This window comes from Chelmon rostratus, chromosome 7, assembly GCF_017976325.1.
Source record: "Chelmon rostratus isolate fCheRos1 chromosome 7, fCheRos1.pri, whole genome shotgun sequence".
In the NCBI taxonomy this organism is placed as follows: domain Eukaryota; kingdom Metazoa; phylum Chordata; class Actinopteri; order Chaetodontiformes; family Chaetodontidae; genus Chelmon; species Chelmon rostratus.
Window position 1 is genome coordinate 28039052 of NC_055664.1, and position 13662 is coordinate 28052713.

The 13662-nt window shown below is 46.0% G+C and overlaps 1 protein-coding gene across 1 annotated transcript in view; it reads left to right on the forward strand.

Moving 5' to 3' along the window:
- The window catches only part of timm50 (translocase of inner mitochondrial membrane 50 homolog (S. cerevisiae)), a 31480-nt gene extending 21956 nt beyond the window's left edge, over positions 1-9524 (forward strand). Inside the window, exons 5-11 of the mRNA XM_041940664.1 lie at positions 354-412; positions 1078-1197; positions 2577-2681; positions 3889-3987; positions 7702-7858; positions 7973-8079; positions 8167-9524. Coding sequence (XP_041796598.1) covers positions 354-412; positions 1078-1197; positions 2577-2681; positions 3889-3987; positions 7702-7858; positions 7973-8079; positions 8167-8265 — 746 coding nt within the window. The 3' untranslated portion in view covers positions 8266-9524. The remainder of the gene's footprint in view (positions 1-353; positions 413-1077; positions 1198-2576; positions 2682-3888; positions 3988-7701; positions 7859-7972; positions 8080-8166) is intronic.
- The last annotated feature ends 4138 nt before the right edge of the window (positions 9525-13662 follow it).

Below are 13662 nucleotides of genomic sequence, written 5' to 3' on the forward strand. Positions count from 1 at the left end.
TGACTCCTCTGATCACCACACTGATAACTTTTCAGCCTCATGGCGTCATCCTGACCAATCAGAGCTCATCCTGCTTTGCTTTATTTGTGGTTTGCTGGATAATCGCATCGTTTTTGACCTTTCATCTTCTACAGTCAAAGACATTTAGATATATGCAAACACAAAGCTTCATATGAATACAGTTCATGTCAGTTAGCACACTGTGTGCGGCTGATGCAGTTTGTGAGTGCAGCTTCAGTCTTCAGCTTCAGTTTAATGTTAGACCAGAAGAGCACGCTGAACACGTGAAAATGTGAAAGACGTCCTGAACGCCTGTTGAACTGCTCTGTCTCTGTCTCGTTTCCGCTCTTCAGATCCTCCAGTCGTCCAACAGTTGAAAAGAACCTACAAATACTTCAAGGACTACAGACAGGTGAGTGGAATCAGACCTCCTCGTGCACTCATGCACTTTTCTGTCATCAGATCAAAGCAGGAGGATGAAAAACGTCACGTAAACGTGCAGTGAGGTATCAGGCCTGTTGTTTAGAATCAGCGCTTTTAAATGAAACTGTTTTAGAAAAATAAAATTGAATGAAATCACATTTCATTCTAGAAATCTAAAAACACGTACACGGTGGTTTGCTGTCTAAATCTTTCACTCGTCTCTGACGCGAAAACAAAAGCTGATTCACAAACTACTGATCAGGAACATTTTGTCTTCTTTGCCTTGGGTTGCCAAAATAAATATTGATGCTATGAATAAGTTGTTGCTATGGAAACCACAGGTCTGCTCTATCAGGCGATAGATGAGAAAATGTGCTGAAGCTTCTGTGAAGCGCTCACCAGGCTCGCTCGTCCCCGTTTGATGTGTGATTTCTGCTTTGGGGTTTTCCTCAGTGCTGTAATACTTTCACAGATGTATATTCTGTTGGCATATCTCAATGTGGGCCTATCCCGCCTTCCTGTTGGGGTTTTTCAAAGCGGTGATTGCCAGAACTTCCTGAATTTTCTCCAACTTCCTTGTCTGATTCTGGAATGTATTGTGAAATATGTTAATAGTTAGTGTGCGTGTGTGTGTGTGTTTGTGGTGATCATCAGATGATCATCGAGCCGACGAGCCCGAAGCTGCTGCCCGACCCTCTGAAGGAGCCGTACTACCAGCCGCCCTACACTCTGGTGCTGGAGCTCACTGACGTCCTGCTGCACCCGGAGTGGTCGGTACGTGTCCTCAACACTCCTCTGATCCAGGAGTTCTCACGATGCCTTTACAGCATGATCCGATGTTAGGTTTCCTCGTTGCTCTCCAAGCAAAGTCCAGAATGTCTGAATAAGATAAGATAAAACTTTATCAAGAGAGACAGAGAGAGATCAAAAAGTCAATAAAAAAGGTTGCAGACTCTGCACGCTGAATCTCAAGCATCAAGTCGAAAAACTCTTTGAGACTGTCCTGATGAATGTTTCAGCATCAACAGAGAGAAGTTCTGCGTGATCGATATCAACACAAACAGATGAGTTAAACTTTATGTGTAACATGTTTCATTAACACAACGCAGAACAAGCAGGAGGAGGAGAGAGCAGGTAAAGAAGGAAGGAGTGGAGGTGAATGGTTTTATGGGACAGGTGGAGGACATGGAGGCGTGTCCCACCACCTGTCGACTTGTCTTGTCTGCTGAGACACTCCCCCCTTTTAGACACGCACACACACACACACACACACACTCTATCTCTCTCTCCATCCACCTACCTGACAGGTGTGCAGCAGCTGTAACTCGACACCTGCCGCCTGTTTAAACTGGCAAACGTAGTTGAAGTACCTGCACCTGCCCCACCACTCAAATCTCACTTCCTGTCCCGGAAACACACACACACACACACACAATCAAACCGTAACTGCTTCAACTGTCACCAACATTTTAAAGCTGCAGATGATCAGCAAGAGTTTGAGCAGAAATAATCATAAAAAATGCTTCACTGTGTTAAAACATCAGTCTGGTCACCAACAGCACGCACGCGCACACACACACACCAAACAAAACATTAATCAAGCTCTCAGGTCACAAAGTGCTTCACACAAAGCTGCAGTTAAAATCAACTCTATAGGATTTAATGGAGGACCTGGAGGAGACGAAGCCACGAAAGACGGGAAAACACGAGGTCAAACAAACAGAAAGACGACCAAAGACTCAGCTGAGAACACTCTGCTGCGTCGGCCAATCACACACCGGCAACAGTGTGTGAGCGCCGTGTTTCTGCTCTTCCGATAAAAACTTTCCAGAACTGTGAACTCTGTCTCTCGTATGATAAACCTGTGTGCAGTCCAGTTTGAGTAGCCCAGGTACCGGACCTTTAGCAGCATGCCTCCGACAACAAGGAGGAACTGCACCGGCCAATCAGAGAGCTCTCTGTGCCTTACTGTAATTAGCTGGAAGCCCTGTGGTGTCACATCATTCATCATTAGTGAGATTCTCCATGCAGAGCTCCCATTATCTAATAATAATCTTTTAATGCGTGAGGTTTCAGTGTCAGGTCAGGAAATGAAAAGCTTCTTTTCGTTCGCTCTGTCGCTCCTCTCACTCGTTTCCCGCCTGTGTTCTCAGTTGTCGACGGGTTGGAGGTTTAAGAAGCGTCCGGGCATCGACTACCTGTTCCAGCAGCTCACTCCGCTCTACGAGATCGTCATCTTCACTGCAGAGACTGGCATGGTGAGACACACACACACACACACACACACACGCACACACACAGGCCTGTAGGTGGCTCGGCCGTGTTTACCTCTAAATAAGCCGTCAGAGGTTTGGCTGTTGTGCTGATGCGAGCTGACTGATTGTGTCTTGTTTTGTGTTGCCTCGCTGTCGTTTACCGACGGGGCAGGCGCCGCCCGAGGAAACACACAGTTTCACATCATTTCAATAACGCGTCGACAGTTTGACGAGCGCTCGGGTCCGCCCAGACCGCATCTGCTTTTCAGCTGCATTCAGAAACGTTCAGAGTCTCTGAAGGTAAAACTGACCTCAGTGCAGCTGTTAGTGGGCTTGTACAGCTGCCGGTCTGGACTACAGTCTCACAGCAGGGAGGAAAATAAAAAATATGATATTTAACATTAATGAGGTAATGTTATGAGAGGTTGTTCATTCAGTACAAAGCTGCAGCCAGTTAGCTTAGCTTAGCACAAAGACTTAAAACTGTTCAGAGGTTACAAAATCACCACTAATTAATACTAATTATTAAAATAAATGATTAACACATGAAATCCGGTTAGTTTTGTTCGTATTAAAGCGACATGTGGTTTTTGACCTGTTTGTGATAAACAGGAGTTAGCTGTTGCTGTTTACGCGTGCTCAGTCCTGGACCTGGTTCTGCTCTGTCCTTTCAGATGCTAACAGGGTCGTCAGTCAGCTCTCTGCTCTGTTTGTGTGTGAAGTGTGTCGACTTGTTTACGGTCACACACACACACACACACACACACACACACACACACACAGACTGGGAGTCTTCCTCACAGATCCAACCTCGACTTACTTATTTTAAGTTACTCATTAATTCTAATTATTAAATATAAAGACATTTACAGATTATTCCGTCTGCTAGCTCATTCCATCTGTTGTCTATAAAATGTGTGAAAATACTGGAATAAAACAGAAAATGTCCAGCACAGTTTCCCAGAGCTGAAGCTCTGCAAAAGTCCAAAAGCTAAAAATATTTAGTTTACAGAAACAGATTGTCGCAGCAGAGAAGCAGCAGGAAACCACTGTTAGAAAAGTTTGTTTAATCCGACTGATAAAATTTTACTCTGTTGCAGCGATGATGATGACTTTGTCCTTCTTTGCTCGTGTGTGTGTGTGTGTGTGTGTGTGTGTGTGTGTGTGTGTGTGTGTGTGTGTGTGTGTGTGTGTGTGTGTGTGTCTCCAGACTGCGTATCCTCTGATTGACAGCATCGATCCTCAGGGTTTCGTCATGTATCGCCTCTTCAGAGATGCAACTCACTACATGGAGGGGCATCATGTTAAGGTACGTGCGTGTGTACGTGCGTGCGTGTGTGTATGTGTGTGTTTTAACTCATGGCTCACAGACCGTCGTCTTTTTTCTGCTTCATCTTCTGTGTTTAAAGGGCGATCCCGTCTAGTTTTAGAGTGTCTGTTGTTGCGGCTGCTGCTCTGCTCGTGTCTGTCACTCACTCCAACCTGTTAGAAACAGGTAGAGTAAACCTGTGGCCTGGTCAGTGAGTCACAGTCTAACCTCTTTGAAACAGGTGAGTGGCTTTAGAGAGAAGTGAGTGAGTGATCATTCACTAACTGAAGCCTGATGAGAAACTTTTGGACGTCAGTCAGTGAACTCTGAGCAGTTTCTTCTTCCTGTTCGTGTTTTCTGACTGAAGAATCGGACGTTTTGCTTCAGCTTTTCTTGATGAAACACCTGAACGCTGTTATAAAAACGCTGCGTGTCTGCTCTCTGTAGCTGCCTTCTGCCGCTGCCATTGATTCCTCCTCCTCCTCCTCCTCACAATAGACCTCCCTCCTCCCCTCTCTCTCCCTCTCAGGCCTCATTAACCTTCTGCCTCCTTCCCTCTCTCCCCTCTTCCTCTTCTCTCACCTCCCGTTCACCCTCCTTTACCCCTTCCTCCCTTCTTTTCCTTCTCTCCTTTCTCGTTCCCTTTGCTCCATTTCTTCTGCTCCCTCCTTCGTGTTTCTCCTCTTCGCCCCCACCCTTCCTTCCTCCCCCTCCTCCTCTTCCTTCTGTCTCCCTCCAACTGTCATCTCTGTGTGTTGCTGACCAACAGTCTGGAGGTTTAAGGAGCAGTTTAACCTACTTCTCAGAAAGAAGACACACTTTTATCATCTCATCTCCATAACGCCAAGACGGACCTGAACGCAACAGATGCTGAGAGAGAGTTATTAATGCTCCATATGCTCAGGGAGAGTCATGAAAGCTGCATATGTTAAGAGAAAGTTAGTAAATATCCATGAAATTAAAAATGTTGTTGTTTATGTGTGCATGGATTGTTCATTTTCTGCCATCTGTCATCTGTCAAATGCACCTCAGTGCACAGAGAAACCTACAAGCTTTAAGTTAAAGCGTCACGGTGGCAGACAGTTTGATCCCAGTCTGGAGGAGAAACTGTAAATCTGGCGTCATCTGATGCTCGTAAAGCTCCAGATGCACCGAATCAGCAGAAGTAACCAAGCAGACGTGGTGCAGCAGAGCCACATGTGTCAAAACCTACATTACCCACAATGCAACTTGCCCACCGACGGCAAGTGTTACGTCACTTGTGTCACTTTGGTGGAACGTTTTTACTTTGAATCCCTCCTCCAGCTCGCTCGGTTTTATGGTTTTCATCCAAACCAGTTATCTAAACTGTGATGTCATAGTGACGTCATGGCATAGTGACGTCATGGCATAGTGACGTCATGTCATGATGATGTCATGTCATGATGATGTCATGTCATAATGATGTCATGGCATAGTGACGTCCTGGCATAGTGATGTCATGGCATAGTGACGTCATGGCATAATGACGTCATGTCATAGTGACGTCATGGCATAGTGACGTCATGGCATAGTGACGTCATGGCATAGTGACGTCATGTCATAGTGATTCTGAATCAAACTGTGAGGCTTCTTCTTCATCCCATGTGGGATAATCCAGCGCCGCCCGTCCTCTGCTGTGAAAAACACAATGAACTTGACGAATGTCACGTGACTCCTGAGGCGCAGCAGTGTGATGTCACGCTGTAAAACCCTCAAACAGCTACAGTCACGTTAATTCCTCGTCGGCCGGCGTCGCCCCGTCGTGTCGACCCGACCGACACGCAGCTATTGTTCGCTGGCCTGCATCCGAGCGTGGGCTGCAGGCCTGAGATGGATCAGACGTCTTATTGTTTGTTGGATCAGTTGGATTAACTGCCCTCCTCCAAACTTTGTTGTCTGTTTTCTGTCCTGCTGTCCATGCAGGCTTCACTGTCTCTGTCTCTGTCTGCTCAGTTTATTCATCTAAACCAGATTTATTTATGTCGTAATGACGCCCCGCCGTCCCGACCACGACCCACGCAACACACACACACACGTTTGAGACTGTTATTTCGAACTGAAGTGTCGCCTCTTTGTCGATTTGTCGGTGCTTTGGGCTGCGGTGAAACGCCGTCACGTGACGCCGCGTCTGCTCGTCACAGCAGTCGATGTCGTTTCTGCTTTTGATCTCCAAAGCGAGCCGGCGGCCGCAGATGGCTCCCGCCAATAACATAACGGAGCGGATTTGACGAGTGGCGCATTCATACAAAGCACGGTGGCGCTGCGGAAGTTGTCGGGGCGCGACCTTTCATTGATGTGACTGTGTGTGTGGGAGAGTTAACCACCACCCTGCAACGAACCGCTGCTTTTTGTGGAAAAAAATGAAACTTGAATCAACCACAGTCTTTAAATGCAACATGACGAGCTTCACAAACAGACGTGTTATTCTAACGTGTGACACGCGCGGCGGCGCACGCCGGACATCACAGCCCGGATGTGCCAGTGCATGTGATAAAACCGCTGCTTTGACCAGCGTTTGACGCTCGTCTGGAAGAAGCGACGGTTGTCACTCATGGAACTCACTCTGGGTGTTCTGACAGTGACAAGCCGCCCCCCCCTCAGCCTGCGTGAACCTGATCCTGCAGTCCACGTGAACGCTGCTGTGTTTCGCTTCGGTCCGGCTGGCGTGGAGGCGCCATGATCAGATCCCCGTTGTTTTAATAAAGTTTAAAGCGGCAGGTAAAGACCAGACGGCAGTTTGACTCCATGTCGGAGGTCAAACAGTTCAGAGGATCCTCACTGGTCCCATAATGATGACCAGAAGGGTCAGAAAGATCTGCTCAGATACATCTAGTCCAGTCCAGAGGCTGGTCCTCTGCCGTCACGTACGTAGTTAAACCACCTGATGCAGAAGGCTTGAGCTGATTGGCCGAGCCTGATAGAAGGTGAATGACAGGAGGAAACTGTTTGAGCTTCTTCCGTCCAATAATATGATTTTTGCAAATTATCATTTGTGAATGTCAGTGTTCATATTTAATGTATAAACCAGGACCTGGACCAGACCTGGACCCGCAACAACAGGTCTGAATGAATAACTAAAGATAAATAAACGGTTAATGTTTGATCTCATGAGCCCGCCGGTCTAAACCATTTGAAGTGAAAACGGGGGTGAACGTATTTAAATATTATTATTGTACTGTGTGTGCAGACACTTCTACCCAACACACACACACACACACACACACACACACACACACACACGCACACTCTGAAGGAGGACAGATGCTTTTTATTCATTGGCTGTGAGGAGGACGGACGTGTCTGCTGGGGTTTGGGGGGGGTTGATAGAGACAACAAGCAGCGTCCCTCTCCATCTGTCTCACACACACACTGACAATCACCAGCTGGAGCCACCAGAGAAAGTGTGTGTGTGTGTGTGTGTGTGTGTGTGTGTGTGTGTGTGTGTGTGTGTGTGTGTGTGTGTGTGTGTGTGTGTGTGTGTGTGTGTGTGTGTGTGTGTGTGTGTGTGTGTGTGTGTGTGTTTTGTGGCTTTTAATTTGAATATTAAGGTTCATTAAGACAATAATAAAGTTGCTTATTTGATTAGGCTTTAAGAAGGTCAACAGCTTATGTTTTTTTAGGGGGGGGGGGGGTCACACTTATCTGTCAGTGCACCCACTTTAATCTGTGCGTTCTTGTCTCCGGTCTGTGCAGGACGTGTCCTGTCTGAACCGGGACACCAGTAAGGTGATCGTGGTGGACTGTAAGCGGGAGGCGTTCAGCCTGCAGCCCTTTAACGGCATGGCGCTGAAGAAGTGGGACGGAAACTCAGAGGACCGAACGCTCTACGACCTCGCCAACTTCCTGAAGAGTAAGTCACCTGATCCGCACACGTTTCATCAGTTTCATCAAAAGTTCTAGCTGTTCTGTGATTGTCGAGTCAAAGGAGCGTTTGACCCGTGTCCTGCTGTCTGTCCTCCGGCAGCCATCGCTCTGAGCGGAGTGGACGACGTTCGCTCGGTCTTGGAGAACTACGCCCTGGAGGACGACCCCATCGAGGCCTTCAAACGCAGACAGGCTCAGCTGGCGCAGGTGGGAGGAGAAATCGAGCGCACCCCGGTTCTGTCTGGGTGTTCTGTGATGTGATTGGTCTGATGTGATTGTCTGTCTGTCCGTCAGGAGGAGGAGCAGCGACTGGCCGAGCTCTCCCAGCAGAAGAAACAGGGACTCTCTCTCGGCTCCATCGCCTCACGGTTCTGGCGCTCCAAGCAGCAGTGAGCCCCGCCCCCCTCTCACACTTCCGCGGTGAGGGGAGGGGCCAGAGGCGGGAGACCTGCGTCCTGTAGCTGAGGGTCACGAGCAACCAATCACATCTCAGTGGGCGGGTCTGCTGTGCTGGAACATTGGCCGGCCTCCGCACCAATAAGAGAGGCACTTCCTGTTTTTTGGAGGCGGGGCATCGGCGGCCCCCTCCCTCAGTCATCTTGGTGTCACCTGATGCGTCTCAAGCTGCCGATTGGGGGGGAAAATAAGAAAGCGAGGGAGGATCCAGGTCAGGCTGAACTGTTGAGGCTGCCCTGAGATCTGCTATCACCGCTCGAGGTCGGCGCCGCCACTCCCAGGATCTGACCTCATCAGCAGTGCTCTGTAACATACCACACCTTCAGAATGTGTATTTTATTTTATTTTATTTCTGTTCCTCCGTGTGTCTCAGACGTGGCGACGGGCTGCTGGAGATGATGTTAAAATAATGAAGATTGTTTATAAGACAAATAAACAATAAATAGTAAACTTAAGACTATATTTAATGTGTCAGCGTGTTGGCGGCGGCGGCGGCGGCGGTGGGCTGGATGGGCAAACGCCACGGCTTGCAACCACAATAAAGACTGGAATGGCAGCTGAGCCGCGGGTGGAGGCAGGAAATGAAGAAATAAAGTTTCCAGTGCATTTACACGTCAGTTTCCTTATTGTCAATAAATCCCCCAAAAAAAACACCCGAACCAACGATGTGCATACTTTCTGACTTCCTGTCAGCTCCAAGCCCATTGGTTCTCTCGGAAGAATAAAAACACCTGATACATTGTTTCATTTTTAAAACACCTGATACATTGTTTCATTTTTAAAACACCTGATACATTGTTTCATTCACTGTTTTTATAAAGCAAACAGGAGGAAATGGAGCTTTTGTTCGGGTCTATTTTCAGCGGCGGATGAATCCACGCTTGTTGCTTTGTGGGACTGAGTGAAAATAGAGTCCGGTGTTCGTGACATAAAGAACGTGTAACGAGATAAACGCCATCCTCTACATACATTATTCCTTGTGCATGCTATCGAGGGACTGACGGCACTCTGAGGCCTCTGGTTTTTATTTCTGTAAGACTTTCAATCCAGCTTCATCCTCTGAACTCTCCTCCTCCTCTTCCTCGCTGGAGGGACGGAGCGAGTGCAGAAACGTTGACTCGGCCGCTGTCGGTCTTCATGTGCTTGTTGAAGATTGTGTGACTCGTCTTCATGTCCTCAATAAAGGCAGCAGATCACGTTGTCGTGTCGGCTTCATTGACGTTCTGCTGCACGTGCGGTGTTTCTGGCTCAGCTGCTCCAGGACCTGCTTTCCCTTCTTTCTTTCCTGTTCACGTTCTTGTAAATCGGGCATTTTTTAACTGGAGTTTGGTCCTTCAATCAAAGCGTAAAACAGCGGAATCTCAGCTCAGCAGGATAACCGGCCGTTTTTCCAGTTATATAAATAATTTTAATTGCTTTTAGTCACGTCAGTTTTTCCTTCACTGTTTACAACCAGTGAATTTCCCCTGTATAACTGTTTCCGCTCGTTTAGGACGGTTCTCAAAAACAACCCAAATGTTCTCCCAGTCGAACCAGCCTGTTCTGAAGAGGACTCACTAAGCCCACATGTGAGATAATGTCCAGCAGAAAACCGCTGTAGAGGCTGAATAAACAGTTTACTCTTCTGTCTCTGAGTAATTGAGTACTTGAACTTGTTTGACTTGTTAAAGTTGAGTAACATCTGCGTGGAGCACATAAGGAGACGAGAAGATTTGAGCTCTGTTTGCTTCTCCAGGCTGCAGATGAAGCGTTCCTCAGCCTGTTTGAATGGAACATGTGTCAGAGCTCCTGTATGTGTTCAACAAACTGAAACCCGACCAAACTTCAGGAATCTCTCACACTGTTGGACTGAAAGCAGAGACCCCGCTGTGCCTGAAACCTGTAAATCTGTTGTTCTTCTCTCCTCTCGGTTGGGTTTCTGCTTCACCAACACCCATCTTTAAATCCCGTGAAGGTGTCGGGACCATTAGCGCCTCTGGGGGGCCTCTGAAGGGCCGCGGTCCCGCCTGGCCTCGGCAGCCTGGTTTAAAAACCAGCAGCAGCTCGGAATCTTTACCAGATTCACGTTCGGTTTGCCAGCTGTGGAAAATCACCTCTGCCAGGAAAATAAACCAGATTCTAGGAGTGATTTTAAAAAACACTGATTAAAATGATGAGAGACGATCAGAATCTGACGAACGAAGTCGAAACGATGAGGTGTTTTACTTTGTGTTTTGTTTGATTTCATTTGTCATTTTTAATTTTTGCTTAATCACAGTTTTGTCTTAATTTTTAAACAATGAATTTCATCCCTTTGACTCAAGTAAAGAGAACCATGTTGGATATTATACTTTTAACTGAAATGGGATTTAGGCTGGGGTTTTGACTGTGAAGGTCATATTGTGTATATATATATATATATATATATGTATACATATATATGTATACATATATATGTATACATATATATATGCATATGTATGTATATATATATTTTTGTTTTGTTTTGTTTTGTTTTAATTTTAAGGCACTGCAGTAAAAGACTTTTTAACTGTCACATTTCAGATTTTCACATTTTGACAAACCTTATATATTTTTTAAATTACAGTCATTCCCATTTAGTTTTTTGTTTTAGGCAGGACTGGACAACTGACAAAATCAAACCTAGAGAAGCTGTTTAAAACAGACGGAGAGAGAAATGAGTCCTTCCATCACGTGTCTCCATGACGCTGAGGACGCTGGACGCCGGCGGGTAGATAGAGCGGCTGTCCTGATCCAGTCAGCTGAAGTCATCAGTGAAGTTCACAGACCGTCCGGACATGAGGGGTTTGGGTTCAGCATGTGAGGACCAGCTGACCCGCTCAGAGGGACAGAAATGTAGCATGAAAGAGTCCCATGAGGACATCCACAATAAATCCAGGTAGAAAAAAGAGATTATTTAACATTAAATGCAAAACAATGTTCAAACTTCACATAAAGTGAAAGCACACAGCTCCACCAAAGAAATTACAGATCATAAAACCACCTCCCAACCTCATAAACTGCGGCGTGGAAACAACGAGGAGTTCGCTCTCCTCGAACACACTGAAGCTGAGTCGTAGCTGAAGACGCTTCGGCCCGCCGTGGTGCAAAGCAAACAGATTAAAGGCTCCTCTCACTCAGATCGACTCAGATTCTCTCATTCATCCCAAGTGTGAAGCCTGCAGGGTGACTGGAGTAAAGCTGCTCAGGAAGGTTTCCAGCTGGGTTTCAGAGACTCGCTGAGGACTCGGCGGAGTTTAGAGGCCGTTAAGAAGCTTTTTATGGAGGCAAATCTGACTTCAAGATTCAGAATTAAATGGTGTTAGCAGAAGGGTAAAAATCCTGTTTTCACAGATTAGAGGTTATAAGCAGGAGACCACAGGCTGAGCAGCTGGACCAGAGAAGTGTTATAAAACTGAATTAGCTGCACTAAAACTAAATGGATAAATTCTCTTTAACAGAGGACAAACTTCTTAAAATGTTAATATTTTGCCATAATTTCCTTCATCCCATTGAGTTTTGGTGCCGACTGAGAGCCCCCATGGATGATTAATATTGTGATAATTACTGCGTGTTAAGAGAATCAGCTTTGTCTCAGTGTTTGTTTATAGATGCAGTAAAAGTAACAGTAGAAGAGTTTTAATTCAGCCTCTCACAGAAACTGAATATTAGTTTCTCCTGAGTGGTGACTGATCCAGGGGGGGAAGTAAAGTACTGAAGTAAAAACTAGTAAAACTAGCAGCAAGTTAAAGTCCTGCCTTCAAAGTGTTCTAGAGGTAAATGTACAGAAGTATTAGCAGCACGTCTCTTCTGCAGAGCGGCTTTATTATACATACTGCACCATAAGATGGAAGTATTACTGTACGTACTGACACGTCTTCTAAACTGATGTCAGACTGCGTGTGTGGAGTCTGAAAAGTAACTTAATCATCAAATAAATGTAGTGAAGTACAAGTTTCAACATAAAGCAGCATCAAATGAGAATACTCAGAGTATTGTGTAGTAGCCTACTTGAGTAAATGTATTTAGTTACTTTACTCCAACACTCCTCCACAAAGCTCCAGCTGAAGTTTTTAGACTCATCAGAATGAAGCATATTTTACTCAAAAGTGTAAAATGTTATAAGGTGCAATAAACACTGTTCAGATACAACAACAACAACAACAATAATAATAATAATAATAATAATAATAATAATAATAACAATAATATAACCGTATATTTCACCACCCAGTTGATCTAATGTGTGTGTTTAATGTGAGTGTGTAGCTGAGATATGAGCGCGTGCCTAGGACGTGCACGCGGACGTCCATACAGTCGCGTGCGTGTGTGCGTGTCTTCTCACTCATGTTAATGTCCCCTGAAAGCAGCGCGTGAAACGACGCAACAGGTGGCGGGAGGAGGGGGCGGGGTGCAAAGCGTCAGGTGAGGGAGGCTCCTCCTCCTCCTCCTCCTCTGCAACGGACAGACGACCACGTGCCAAGATCCCGAATGAAGCCTGCGGCAGTGTGTGTGCGCGCGCGCGTGTGCGTGTGTGTGTGTGGGTCTGTCGAAGGCGGTTTGAGAATTAAGCAGATTTAAAAACACCATCAAACTGCTCATTTAATCTGTCAGTTTGTGTTTACAGCTCTGTCCTCAGGGCACAACGCTGAGGAGGAGGAGGAGGAGGAGGAGGAGGAGGAGGAGGATCTGCCTCCACATTAACGTCCAGCTGCTTTTTTATTAACAAACCCAGAGGAATGTAACTGAAGTACATGAACTCCGAGCTGCTTTTTGCCCCTCTGCACGGCTTCGCAGGCTTCGAGTGCTGATGTGGAATCTAATGAGCTGAACGGTCACATCACTGTTATTGTACTGCAACACAGAAGAGATGAACACATGAATGAACCAATCAGTCTAATCCAGCAAGAAGCCTTTAATATTTCCTCATCAACACGCATCACGAGTCGTCCACTTCTTCTTTTCAGCAGCTCCTGATACTTTCCTACTTTTATTGAATTACACGAAACAGTATTTTTACACTGTAGTACTACTACTGATCCCACCTCTGCCTAATTCTGCTGCCAAATATTAATCAACAGCACATTTCTAACATAGAAAAGCACAAATTTGAAACGCAGTTTTTAATGTTGGTTAAAATCAGTTTACATACTGACGTCACAGGTTTGTTTGTATAATCATTAAATACATAAAAGTTCCATTTCCAACTAATTCAGTAATCAATAATGACTTTTTAATCAGTGACTTATTAGCTTGTGAGATTTCTCGTTAGTTTGTCAGATAAGCTGCAGCTGGAGGTGAAGTAAAGCAGTGACTCTGGCCTCCGGCCTTCAG